The following is a 14,833-nucleotide window of genomic DNA, read 5'->3' as shown; positions in this document are numbered from 1 at the left end:
AGCAGAGTACGCTCTCTGTTCATACACAGTGGCAGGGATTGCACTGCAAACAGTTTTATAAAATCTTAAGAAGTGTCTAAACCTGATTTGACCTGACTTAGTTAAACATGTTCCTTTTTGAGAGCAACATCTCTTACTATCCCAAATAATTTATGCTTTTCATTTATATTTAAGTGTGGGGGGGGGGCGGGTGATTACTTTTGCAGTGGAAACTGCAAAATAATTCTGAAATGAATCCTTTAAGTTGCATGAGGGAAGTTGAGACTGGATTTTAGAAGCAATTCCTTCACTGACAGGGTTGTCAAACATTGGAACAGGTTGCCCAGGGAAGTGGTTGAGTTGCCATTCCTGGAGGTATTTACAAGATGTACAGGTGCAGCACTTAGGTACGTGGTTTAGTGGTGGACTTGGCAGTGCTGGGTTAATGGTTAAACTCAGTATAAAAGGTGTTTTACACCCAAAAAGATTCAGCTGTTTTCTTTTCTGATGTTTATGGCAGCAACTTGCTTTTTGTGCCTGAGATCTCCACATACTTGTGAAAACTATGAGTGCTTTCAATTTATTTTTCTATTTTATTTTCTGATTTCAGATATTCCTTATAGTTATTCATATCCAGGACCCAGAGTATAATGGGGAGAAAACTGGACCTTTCTGGCTTGACTGATGAAGAAGCAGAGCATGTGCTCCAGGTGGTTCAGCGAGATTTCAGCCTTCGTAAGAAAGAAGAAGAAAGGCTGAGGTAAGGATACAACAGGATTAAAAATATTGGTCTATTTTGATTATTACAAACTGGCTTTGGAGGAAAACAGGGAACATGGCTTTTTTTCTGATGTTCTGTGCATTAATAGTCATTCCTGTCACAGAGGCAAGAAACATTCAAACTCCTCCACATGAATTCAATTATTGAGTAGTAATTAATTTTTGCATTTAGTCTATCCTAGATTAAACCACAGTGATGGTCTCTAAATCACCTGTATATCTCTCCTGGGTGGAGGCTAAGTAGTTTGACATAGCAAAAGCAGAAGTTTACGATAAGAGAATTTTTTGCCTGCTGTAGTTGGTTCCTTTTTATATTCAGAAATTTTGTCTACATACAAACATCTGAAAGTGAAGAAGTTGAACCCACCTCTTTCCCCCAAAACAGTCAGTGGGATATATTATCCATTGTATTGAGATAACTTTGCTTGCAGTAGGCTGTGTACAAAATGATTGCAAGCAGAAATAATCCACAAGAAAAGACGGAACTTGTTGGCAGGGTAGCTGAGGAAATTCGGTATGTGACAAGGGGACTATAGATAGAGACCTGAATTGGTCAATGCAATATTTTTCTTTCTAGTCTCAACAATATTTCCTTGAGTCATTATGCCTGATTTTTTTATTAGCTTCTTTGAACACATCGTTATTTATTATCCAGAATGCTCTGATGTCTCTATCTATAGTTGGCAAATGCACATTCTCTTACTGTGCTACTCATATCTCAGGCATAAACATTTTTCTTTTTCATTTAGTATCAAGCTGAAGTCAACAGAGCAGGAAGATGACTGAAATCAACAGAAAACTAGGCATATATACTATGTGCAATTGAAGCTGAGAGGAATCCTGTCTCACCTGGAACATTAGGAGCAAGAAATGTCTTGCAGCATAGGCCTAATTGAGTTTTAGCGTGCTGTGCAAGTTCTTGTCTGTGTTGGTACTGCAAGCTTGCTGCAGGGAGAAAACAACTGCATGAGGATGGCATACAAAATTTTTTTGGTTTATGACTGTTTTTTGTACCATGGGTTGTTCTGATTACTTTAGTAATTTTTCACAACACAGCCAAGAGATTCTAGAAACAGTTTAAGGAGGATGAGTGTGTGAGCTCTCACTGGCTTTTTATACTGTGACTGGTTGTATCTTACTCTGGAGCAGGCATACCACAGCAAGGATGTGCTGGGGCATCTTGCCTGTTCTATACAATAGATCCATAGTGGGAGGAGGAGGGGGAAGAATGCAAGGCATGAACACAGAAAATTAACCAGAAAGCCTGGATAGATGAAATTTTTGCCAGTATTTGTGTTTTGCCATTTTGCTGCTGAAGCTTTTCATGACACCTAATTTTCATGACACTTAATTTCACAAACAGAAAACTGTTGTAAGAAGACAGCTAAAATACTGGAGAGGTAGGAGAAACACATGGATGCAACTCAGTTTATATATGAACATGTATATTTCAAGTATATATAACTTTTTTCTTCTTGCAAAGTTAAGCCTTTTGCAAGTGTTAAGGTATGTTAAAGTGCTGTGAATAATGAGCTGTACTGACAAAGGAAAATTCTGAAATTCAGCTGATAGTTAAGATATATGAATTTAAGTTGTTTTAATGACACTAAAAATTGCTGGTGAAGTTCAAATCTTACTTCTGACTTAAAAGCTATGACTTTTTTTTTTTTTTTAATATGGCTGCTCTGGTTGGTTTTGGTGGCTTGGTTTGCAGCACATCTTTTTGTCTTACTATGTGGTTGAAATTATAAGAAAATTTTATGATCTTGCTATAGATTAGATTTTTTAGCCTGTAAGAAAAGAGAATAGATTTACTTTGATGTTCTTGGCTCAGTTGTGTTTGTATTTAGAATGTTATCAACTGGCAAAGTTTACCATGTAGTTTCACTTTAGAAGTGAAACTCTATATGGCTTTGTAATCTTTTCTAAGATAAAAAAAGCTGGCATATATATATTATGTTAGACTTCTAGACATTTAACTGATTCAAAACCAAGCTACATCTGAAGGTATAGTTTTGCAATTTTTTTTTATTCCTGTAATTAATTTGAGGTAGCAGCATTAGACTTTAAATTGAACTGTTGAAGATTTTGCATATGATACTTTCTTAAAATAGGGTTTCTTTGTAATTCTCCATATCATAGATAGTTTTATTTCTGTGTGCTTTTCCCCACCATGATTTAAGTAACTCTTTCACATATCTCTCTCTGTATTATTCCCATTGGTAACAATTGTTTCTAAAGATCAAGAAATACTTAAGGGAATACATGATAGATTTCCACTGTATCAGGAGAATAATGAAAGCTAAAAACACTGTGAGTGGTTGATAACTTCAATTTTGGTTTTCTAGTGACAGCTGAACAGTTAACTAGCATACTACAAGAAGTGAAGCTTATCTTTACTTCTAATAAATGTTTTTAAGGTAGTAAAGGGACAAATGTTTTGGAGCTAACATTCCAATGTTTTTTATAGTATTGCTATTTTTGCATGTTAATTTATTTTTCTGTATTCTGTAAACAAAATGACATAATGTATGGAGAAGAGCCATACTGGTGATCTGCATTTTGTGCTGCAAAGCTGTTTTAAATTTCTCTGCAGTGAGGATTTTTTGCAGTGGTTCTCTAATTTAAGTCCTTCTCAGAACTTTATCTCCTACTGTTATCAGACAGTTTGCTCTTGTACATTTTGTGAGAAAAAATTAGTTGGCTACAGCCAGTGAGATAACAATAAGATAAACGTGTACATGCTTAGTGAATAGAGTGGTTGGTTTGTTTTGCCTTACTTCTTCATATCAGTTTTGTTTCTTTTTTTTTGCTATGGCATTCAGCCTGATATGAGATTAATAATATTTACTGTTCTTTGTCACTTGATCACCCATTATCTTCCTATTTTGATTAGGTGTTTGCTGTGGTCTTTGGCAGTAGTGTTATGTTTTTATTTATCCCAATGTTAGTGTAGTCACCTGGAACCATTGTGGCTAAAATTATAACACACTTGCAAATGGATGGGCTGTTTACTGTGAATCAGTTGAAGTAGGGAAATGAGGCAGATCTGGTGTAACTGGGAAGGTGATTGGTTTGTGTTTCTTGATGTGTATGCTCAGGACAACCTTGTGTACATCCCTTCTCCAGGCTGTCTCTGGCCTCCTGGGACACTAAGAATCTTAGATAGTGTTTTGAGGAAGTTGACTGGACATACTAATGATTTGTTTCCTCATTTACAGTTTATTAATCTTGAATTTCAGGCTGCATGCAGGTGCAGAATGTCAGCAGTGGAGAAGACTGCACAGTGTTGAGGGTTAAACATCTAATATTTTGCTGTGCATAGCATCTTTGTCATATCTGCAGTTTGGAAGGGACTGTGTCCTCTTTTTTTTAATAGTTATTTAAAAAAAAAAAATTACAGAGGAAGCTAATAAGAGCTTCCAAGCCCAAATGCTTGTTTGTGAGGTAGGCCTTTATACATAAAGAGATGTATAAAGGTGTTTGGTGTCTTTTATTTGTTGCCTGTTTATTCAGTTTTCAAGATTGTCTAAATATGCCACTGTTTATTCTCATCCACTGTGGGCAAAATCAAATCCCCCTCTGGTTTTGTTTTTACAGTTACTTCTGTATATATAAACATTGTAACCATTTGTTTTAGGTCAGGAATGCTGAGAAGTCAAGATGTGTTAAATAAGTGAAATTACAATTTCACAGAAAATATTTGATGGATCATCTTATTGTGGTAGATGATCTTGATCTGTTATGTTTTAGCCATATGGACAGGTTAAAAAATGGCTGTTCTGATTCTGAATTTAACATTCAGAGTGCAAAAGTTGGAAAATTAGAAGGGCAGAAGGCTTCAGGCATAGAAGGGGCTCAGTGCTGATCAGCTGTAAACAGAGCAGACTGCAAAGCAGGAGCTTTACCTGTCAGCAGCTACTTTACCTTAAGAGGCCTTGGTTGGAGTGACTTCAGCTGTCTTTCTATTGTCATTGGCAAAGAAGAGTTTCCATCACCATAGTGAATGCTGGACCAGCCCTTTGCATGCTAGTATTTTAATGGTATAACTTGCACTGGGCAAGGATGAAAAATGCTTCTTTGCAGGCAGCATGGCTCTCTTTTGTTTAAACCACTGCTGTTAATCACCTGTATTTACAAAGAAAAACTCCTGACCCTCTGGTGCCACATGGATATGTGATCATAACACTTCAGCAACTTAATATACTTATGTGGGGTTTGCTGGAACAGCACAGGGGAAATATTGAGAGCTGACTGTTGCCCACAGGCAGAAACATCACCGTGTCTTGCTTTATATTGTCTTTCATAGCTGGGTTGCTGAATTTCAGCTTTGCTACCTTTATTTATACAGTCACATTTTCAATTGTAGTAAAGACAAATGCAGTGATTTGTCATCAATTTTCCAGAAGTGTTTTATTTGCAGAAAAAAATGAGATGTCTGTGCTCACAGGAGGGCCCTCTCTACTCTGGTTGTTCTAATTACATTTTTATCCAAAGAATGAGCGAGGGATTAGAACAGAATGTAGAAGATTATGAAATGGTTTAAATTGTTTTTGCCTACTTCTTTTTTGCTCCTCTTGCAGCATATTCTATTGTAGCATGAGTAGGCCTGTGAAGAGGCTTCTGAAAAGACAAGTTCTCATACCTGACAAAACCCAGAAACCAGTTTGACACTTTCTTGTCAAACTACTGTAGACTTCAGTGTTGTTACAGTATATGGCATGGGTCTTGTAGTGGATAAAATATTGAATTTCTTCCAAAGCTTGCTAATCAAAATATTGTCATTGTGAGTCATATCAAACTGGCAAAATGCCAGGACAGACATTTGGATAGCTATCTGTTGATTCTACATATTAGTTCTTGTTTCTCCTTCCTGTGGCAGGCTTGTACTAAATTCTTTAAACCAAACAAAAACCAAGCAATAAAAACCATTGTGTCTGTCTTCCCTCTTCTCCTCGCCTCCAAGCAAAGCCATTTTATAGCTGCTCTCCTAGTGAGGAAGGAACAGGAGATTAGTCTCATTGTGTCAAGCTTCAGAGTTCTAGCAGATGAACTTGTTGATCAATACCTTATTGCTTGAAGTGATTTCATAAGGTCAGTCTTCCTACCCTTCACTCTGATGAAGGGGAAGTCTTCCTTGTGGAAAAACCTGTGTTTTGTAGGGGAAGCCCATTACTCTGACTTTTTTTATTTTTTTATTTGAGCAGGTAGTCACTGTTCTGCTTCCTGGGTTGTCCTGACAGATACATTCTCTCCCTGTGATGAAAAGATCTTAGAGCAGTTTACTTCTCTGAGAAAGCTGCTCTTTGTGATTCCCATGTTAAAACAGCTGCACGCTTCTCCAGTGCAAGGTTCTGCTGAGCTGTCATGAGTTTCGCACTCTTATGTCTAAAATTATTTTTGGGTGCAAGGAATGATTCATCAGAATCATAGCTGCATCTAAATACATTATTTTGCTAGTGCTTTGACTTATAAAACAAGATGAAAACATGTAGGGCACTACAGCTCTTTCCTGGAAGTAAGGGTTTATTAACAAGATTAAGAGCAAGACATCTTTTTTTTTTTTATAGCTTATCACCAATTTTGTTACATAATGTTCCAAGACGCAAACCTTTTTTCTAGCTCACACAGCCTGTCAGGATTAAGAGTTGTCAATTACTGCATCTGTATACTAGATGCTTTACACTGTTACTGATGTGTAACAGTAACCCTCTCTCAAGAGCTGTGTTTAATATTTTAACAGCTATCCCTTAGCAGCATTCTCAGGTCAGGATAAGTTGCTTATCCACAAAAAATGACTACTTGGATGAATTCTGCATGAAAGTCATAGCTAATGGTTGTTTTTGCTGCTGTCAGTAAAGTTGCACTTTAAAATGCATTTAGAAACTGTTACTTGCTGCTAATTTCAGGAAATATTGATCCAAGTGTGCTGCTTGCTATGGAATAATGCCGTGTTTGGGGTTAGACAAGGAAAAAGGTATCTCAGCAATGATGCAAGTGCATCATTGTGCAGTGCAGCAGCATTTTGAGTCCTTTCTGTGGTTTGCCCAAAACTCCCTGCTTTGACACCACAGGGTCCTGGTGCAAAGGTGGTGAGTGTGTAGGTTCTGCTGACTGTGCCATTGATCACAGCCTCACCTGTAAGTGGAGAAAGTGATTGCAGCTGACAAGGCAGTAGGATCTAGTTTGTGCTTTACAAGACTGAAACCAGGCCACTGGAAAGAATCTGGCCTTTGGAGCAAAGAGCTTTAATCAGTTTCAAGTTATAGATTTGGGCCCAACTTTTTTTTTGCTGCCTAATGATGGAAAAAATGCCAGGGTACTTCCAAAGAGCAGCTTAGTTGCCTCTAAAACTAGTTTTGTGCATCTTGCTTGTGCATGCTTGTAACTATCATGGGAACCCACCATGACCAGGTTTCTTGCTATCTGAATGGGATGTAGATGCTACAGGAGAAGCACAGATGGAACTTCTCAACAAGTTCTTTCTGCCAAGTATTTGAATATAGGCAATGCCAGATGTGAGTTTTGGCTTTTTCAAAATGTACTTATGAATGCAGTTTCAACTCAGAGGAAATGCTGGTGAACCAAGCATCATCTCTCGTGTTTCTTCATGCTTAGGAAAAGGTACAAAAAAAACCCCTAATTTTGGGGAATATTAGAGAAACTTGTGTAGAGAGAAATGTCTCCAGCTCCCTTGTTGGACAGGCCATAGATGCAGCTGAAGTACCTCCCACATTCAGTGTGCCAAGCTTGCATAAGCTGTGGCTAAGTATTTAAAGGAAGCAGCATGATGTTGCAGAGATGTTATAAAACTTACTGCAGGCTTTTTTTTGTGTAATCTGGTCTTCATTGTGGGTTATGACTAATCAAATTATTGGCTACAATTTAGCTAAAAGGAGTGAGTGTTCCTAGTGATAATGAATAGCTATAATGTAAAATCAATATTTAATCTCCAATGTCTTGTGTATGAAGAGTTTGAGCTGTTAAACGTGACTTGTAGTAGTAATCTTCTCTCACCTGACTGGCCCTGCAGTATTGGAAAGGGATGTTCTTTTGCATATGAACTTCTGTCTTTATAGTTTAGTCTGCCTTAAGTGTTGGTTTCTGTTTGCATGTTATTATAGCAGTACAATTGGTAGTACTTTCAAGTTATGGCAGAATGTGTAAATAAACATGAGAAGAATGACTGCATAATGTTTTTTATTCAGGATTTATTCTTCATATTAGAGTTTAGATCTTCCAAGGGCATTTCCATATAATGTTCAGTAACTTGTAAGTAGTGCCAAGTGTTACAGTTTTGGAAGAGGTGTTGTATTTAAAATGTAGGTTTTGGTTTTGGTGTTTATTTATGACAGAATGGAATAGTTACTGTAAGTTTCTATCACAACATGCCATAGGCCTGCCCTTGTCTGCACTAATCTGGATGGATCTGACTGAAGCTGCAGGACTTCCCATCTTCATTATACTTACCTTTGTTTCTCCAGGAAATAAGAAATATTCATTGTTATGAAGTTAGCTTATTATCAAACGAACTATGACTTTTCATTTAGATGTGGAATTTGACTTGTAATTCTTTTTTTTTTCAGAAATATGCCTTATAGAATTGTAAAAGTATACTTTTAAGAAACATGAATGTCTCTGAAAGGAAAAGACTTCTGCTTCTGCCTACAAAGTAGTAACCATTCTTAAGAAGTATTATAATATTTCAGAGACAGGACAGTTACAGAAATTAATATTGACTTAGATTTGCTGATATTTTTATTTCAAATATTGTTGGTGAATCAAGGGGTATTCTTTGCTTTGTTTACTTCAAGCAATTCCATGCTCTGTGTTCTTCATAGACACTGAAATTTCTCTGGTCATTTTTTTGTGGCCAGTTCCTGTACCCCCAGTTGAGAGTAAAACCAAGAACAACTGTAGGAAACAGCACAGGAAGATGACAGAGTGGAAAAGGGCTGCTGTGAAGTTGAGTTGTCCTTGCAATTGAGCAATTTACTATGGAGCTGTATCCCACTGTCCATGCTTTTCATTATAAAAAGGTGCATTTTGAATACTTCCTCATACTTCCTTTCTGAAGCCTATGAAAAGCAGAAAACATCTTGGAACCCACATGACAAATAAATGGTCTGTGTATGGAAGGAGCACTTTGGGGAGGTAAGGGTGCTGTATTAGAGCAGGTTGGGTGTTTTGTTCACTGTGCTGAAGCTTAAGGGAGTATGTCACGAGATCTGCCTCAGCCTATTGAATCAGCAGAGGTGAACGTTAATAAGTCACTTTGGTGAGTTTGTATTCACCTAACACCTCATCCTGCAGCTTCTCTAGTACTCTTATCTTGTGCATCTTCCTACTCACAGCTGTGCCAGAGGAATAAGCTGTGCTAAAGAGGATACGATATGGTTCTTAGAAATCTGTCCTGAGTCTAGGAACCTGTGTCTTAGGAGGTCCATGGAAGGACAGCTACTTTATAAATGCCTCGTGCCAGGTTCTTCACTATTATACCTCATTCAAAAGTGTATTACTGCAAACTAGAATCTGCTTGCTTTCCAGAAATGTCACCGTGTGTAGGTTAAGGGGAGGTCAGTTTTTAGTATTTATAATCATGTTCTGTGTTTATAGTGAGTTCCAAAGACTAACAATCAACTTCTGTGAGGAATGGAGCTGAGTTAAGCTGTATGTTAGAAATTATTGATCTCTGTTTCAAAAATGCCAAAATTTTCAGCATGAAGTTTTCTAAATGAAATTGGTGAACATTTTCAGCTAAAGGAAAGAGGGATATGCATGTGTGGGAGAATATACCACAGATGTCAAAACACTCTGTTGGTACTTCCAAAGTGTAGCTTCAGAAATATCTTTGCACCTACTTTTTAACTAACACATTCTACCACTTGTTGGTTCATATTTGAAATAGAATGGATTTGCTTTTGCTACTTCTGTGAAAATAATAAAAAAAAAAAGTAGTAGTAGTAGAAGAAATTCATAGGTTTTGCATTTATAATATTTTAGACATACAAAAATTGTCAGATCTGTCTCAGCTGAGAGTATTATGCAATTTAATATACCACGAAGTTTTGCTGCAATGGGTGTTGCCTAAGTATATAATCCTACCCTATGATAAATGTAAGATAATTGTAATTTACTGTTGAGGGGTACAGTAAGGAGCTTCATGTTTGCCTAAGGGAAGGAACTAACATATGGGCAGTTACTGCAGTCATACTTTTTACTGTAATTTAACTTGGGGTAAATTGTTAATCTACTGATGCCTTTATTTACAGTTGGTATGTATTTGGCTCTGGGCCTGAGGCAAGAGCAAGTCTTTGAACTGCCCACCAGAGTTGTTTTTGATTGGAATGAATTATAACTGCTCTGTGTATTTTCTTATGTGTCTTTTCCTTTATTGCTGTAATAATTTGATTCTCCTAGATATGACCTAAAGTTCTCCTGAAAGCAGTTGAACTCAAACATACTTTTTAAAGCTTTTTCCTCTATGGTACTTCCTTTAACCATTCTGCTATCATAGTTCCATAAAGGAAAATAAAAAAAATCTCTCTATAAAGCTGTTTACAACAGAATTAGTATCTTACAGCATCATAGTAAGCCTTCATTAATGCTGTTCTTCAGTGCATTACGAAGATGCAAACCTAATGCTGGTTTATGGCAAATTACATGTGGTTCTTGGTACGCTCTGGATTACAATTTGGCTAGTAAATATTGGAAGATGTAGACTGCAAATGATGTGGTGTTTCTGCTGCACTTTCAGCTTGAAAGGATATTCTATATTTATCTTGGTTTTGTGAAGCACATTGGAAATGGAATGAAGCACAGAAGTCAGTGTTTGCATCTCAATCAAATGAAGTCTAAATCAGGAAGCAATTAAAGAGGTGCCTGATGGAGGTGGCAGGGATTTGATTGAGATTTAACAAAAGAATCTTTAATATCTCTCTTGGCTACTGTGTAGCATTTGTCAGTGAGGATGGCTGATGATGTGCTGGTGGCATCTCTCTCCTTTATCCCTCTTCAGTTTTCATCAGCGGATGACGGACTTTATGGTTTTTCTCAGTACTAGGAGTGAGGGGACCATTGTATTGTGATAGAAGATCTGTCATTAAATGGGGGGAAGCTCATTAGTGCTGCCACTGTGATTCTTTGATTTTTGTAGTTCTTGAACCTGCAGGAAGTGATGAGTTGCTTCTGTTTTGATTTTGTGGGGTTTTAATCTCCTTTACTTTCCTATTTAAGAACAAAAATAAACTTGTGTTCTTCTAGTAGGAATGTTGAACATATGATGATTTTTAAAGGCATTTTTGGAACTGCATGTAGGCTGTCAGTTATCCTAGAGATAATCCTTTGGTAATCCTTCCACTATGTTGGTCTCACAAAAAATGAACCTGTCTTGTAAATTGATGTTCCTTCGGTTGATAGCAAGATGTCACCTGTGTCTCTGTCTTTTGAAAACTTCATTTGATTGAATTGTGGACTAAAATGAAAATAGCCAACTACTTGTATGGCAGGTATGGAATATCTCTTGTTAGATAGGGGACTGTAATCTAAATAATGTCACTAGTAAAGAAATCTGCTCCATACCATAAAATATTGTTTGACATTTCTGTATGCCTCATAAATATTGCTTGTTGTTATTTCACTGTTATATTGTTAGAAGTAGCCAAAATTTAGTTTATAAATGGGGAATTTGTGTTTCAGGTTATCTAGATAAAAAATTAAACAAAATTTTATTGTACATTAATTAAAATTACTGTGCATCTGTATTTATTTTGCTTTCATATTTTACACACCATGTTCTTGGGAACAATTCTTCAGTGCTAACATGAAACCTAGCTAGCTAGTGTGATCTGTGAACTGAGAGATTTGTTCCATGGTGGTGAATCTGTGTAAAATTGAGTTTATTTATGTTCAAAAAGGAGCTCTTAGAGAGTTTATATGTCCATCTAGGACTGGTGAATTTTCTGTGTCTCAGCAGGCAGAGTAGCCTGATCATTCTTTTCCCTTCTGCTACTCTTCTGACTTTTCATGTTTTTTCCCCCATGAGCTTTAATGTTCTATTATTATTATAAAATACTAGTAATACTGACTGTAGAGTATTTTCCTACTAGTATAGTATATAATAGAATACTAATCAATACAACCATACTAGCCAAGTGTGCTTTCAGATTACCAGAGCAGGTGAGAAATTAGGGGAAGGCAGCCTCTGAAATAAGAGGTTTATATCAAGTCAAATGTTCATTCATGTTTGCCATTAACACAGTCTAGACTTGCAGCTCTCCAAAGATGCCAACTTGCGACATGAAAAAAATAATTTGGAACTTAGGATGTAGCCCAGTTTCAGAAAGGCTGGACAGAGATTGAATTTATATTCATGTGTTTGAAATAGTCTTAAGCACAGTTTCTTTTGCATGGCAGTTCTGTCAGCAAACTGTAAATGAGGATTTTCCTGACTTCGATTACATCTTCTCTCTGTAAGTACCTGCTTGAAGATGTTGTAGTGTTTTATAGTGGGTCTCAGGAGGAATAGTCTTTAAATTCTTTACATTTGCCAAAATATAGTTTAGTTCCAGACTTGTATTATCTTGCTGCATTCTGAATAAAAATGAGGACAGAACTCAAGTATTAGTAATACAAGGGGAAATATTTTTTTCTTTCTAATCAAACAAAATATTTTTCTATGCCTTAGTAGAGTCTATGATCACCAAAAAGTGTTTCTCACTTGACAGTTCTCTCAAACTTCATTTGTCTTTAATCAATCGAGGAAGCAGTTCCAGGCACTCTAATGCAAATCATTTCTGCCCTCGGGTAATGTAAAAAGATGCAGCATTCCATTAATCAACTTAGGAGTCAGTTTCATAAAAGGAAGGACAGTAACTCCACCATCACAGAAATTTACTTTGTACACTTTTCAGGAGTACTCTGTTTTGACCTACATTTCTCTGGCTAAGTTGATAGCTTTGGTATTTTTTATGGTAACAGACTGTTTTTCATGATTTTCCCCAGTCCCAAGTTTATAGTAGCTGAGTTAAGTAAGGTAGGTTTCAGACATATATCAGTAATGACTCCTGCTAGGAATAGCAAGTGATACTGCTGAGGTTCAGCAGGGTATTGAACAGGAGATTCCTGACAACAGGACTCTACATTAAAATGTTCTTTTAAGCAGTCAGTCAGGGCCGTACAACATCTACTTTGAATGAATTACAGCAGAGGATAATGTTGCAAGAGGAGAATGTGATGTCATTGCTTTGAGCAGAAATTATGATCTTAAATACCTATCTTATCTTGGTATTGCAAGCATTGCTGCTTTAGCATCAGTTATTGACATTAGCATTAATTACAATTAATGTGTTGAGTAAATCCTCACATTACATAATCATCACAGTACATAATTGTAGTGTATATGAACAGGTAAGAATTTTAAAAACTGCTATGATGCTTTTATCATTCAGTAGAAAAATGTTCAAATACTGATGTTTGCTGCAGAATGTTGCAGAATAATCTCAGAAATTTGCAGAGCACTCCAGTCATGTATTTGATGTCTCCACATTTAACTTGCTTAATATGGTGGCATTTTCCTTTGATTAGTTTGCTTCAGCATTTTACACTTTGTAATGGTGATTTGGGTTATCTAAGAAAAGGGATATTAGGAAAGAGACAGAAAAAGAAAGAACATCTTTGAAGTCACTGTTACCTGGTGAAATCTGATGTTCCCTTTCTCTGCTTCTGTTCTCATGATTTGACTGCCTCTGTTGTGGTTTATGAGTTCAGCTCAGTTGGCTTTGCATGGATGAAACTCCTCTTCAGTACTATGGATTTCTTTCTTCCCTCAAACAAAAACTTTCATTTTAGATAACAGCAATTAGCATGGAGGATAAGTAAAGTCAAGATCTAGTCTTTCTTTTTGAATAGTAAAAACCAAACCGTGAGGCATTACAACTCCAAGTTACGTATGTATTTAAGTCTCTGCATTTTGTAGCTGCCTAATGTAGCAAAACTTGAGGCCAAAACAGCTTAATGTAGAGATGCTAATAGATACTAGGTTTCATGAAGCAGTCAGAAATTGGGTGGCAGAAAATAAACACTGTATCTTTTTATATGCTACATATCTTGAGAAAGGAAACATTCTCCTTAAAGTATCTATGGTGAGAAAAAGCCATGGTATGTATCAGTACTGATTAATTCTATCTATCGATACATGCTATTGGGTCTTCTCTCTTTTTGAACTCCTCATTTGTTTCCAAGTATTCTGCTGCTTTGTAAAGCTTTAAATTGGGCTCTGTGTTCATTTATACGTGGCTTGTGAGCTACTGTTTACTACCTCGTGTTGATCACACATGATGAGCTTCCTGGAGAAACATTTAGGTTTGCTTTAGTAGATAAGGTAATGTTGAGAAGATTGCACATAGTGTCATAGTTTTAGAGACAGAAAGTCTCTAAAGTTTTTGAGACAGAAAATACATTTCTATGGCCATAATAAACCACACAGTGGTATTTATTGCAGAACCTTTGAGTTATATAATTACTCTCTCTGTCATCAATGTCAGAAAAAGCAATGAAAATACTATATTTAAACCAAAACTCATGCATAGTCCTGATGATGGCTTGTTTAAAAGTGGATGTTGTTTCCTGGCAGGAATCATTTGACAGGGTGTCCCATTTTCCCTCCACGTTATGCAAAATCTGGTGAAATTACCCAGGAAACTGACTGGAAGGGGAGCCTCATACAGAAGGAAGTTGTGCAGTGAGCAGCTGCCATTAAAAGCAGAAAAGCCAGTTTCCTGTGTACCAGAAGCCAGATGCCAGTGGCATTGGAGTGATCCTGGCTGTTGGTTTAAAGCGCTGGGGGTGTAGGAACTTTCTTCTTGTGTTGGAAAAGTCTCAACTGGCGCTAGGATTTTGACATACCATCCTTAGTGTCCTGCATCTTCCTTGGCTTGAAGTGTGTACTAGGGCAAAAGAAATGCACTCATCTCACTGAAGTGAGCAGCTGTGTATGTGTGTGTGTGTACACTGAAGATTTGGGATGTGGTCTGGAAGCTCTTCTGTGTGATGCCAGAATGGACTCACAAATCTG

The 14,833-nt window shown here is 36.9% G+C and overlaps 1 protein-coding gene across 5 annotated transcripts in view; it reads left to right on the top strand.

Annotated features, from left to right (window-relative positions):
* Positions 1-14,833, top strand: part of MYRIP (myosin VIIA and Rab interacting protein) — a 216,516-nt gene that overhangs the window by 13,484 nt on the left and 188,199 nt on the right. For all 5 annotated transcript variants that reach the window (XM_005519028.3, XM_088063392.1, XM_088063388.1 and 2 more), the window contains exon 2: positions 590-739. In XM_005519028.3, the coding sequence (XP_005519085.1) occupies positions 630-739 (110 nt within the window). In that variant the 5' untranslated portion in view covers positions 590-629. The remainder of the gene's footprint in view (positions 1-589; positions 740-14,833) is intronic.

Source organism: Pseudopodoces humilis, chromosome 1, assembly GCF_049639895.1.
Source record: "Pseudopodoces humilis isolate 2021_Gansu_Grassland_sample_001 chromosome 1, ASM4963989v1, whole genome shotgun sequence".
Classification (NCBI taxonomy): Eukaryota; Metazoa; Chordata; class Aves; order Passeriformes; family Paridae; genus Pseudopodoces; species Pseudopodoces humilis.
This window is presented reverse-complemented; position numbering and strand designations above follow the sequence as displayed.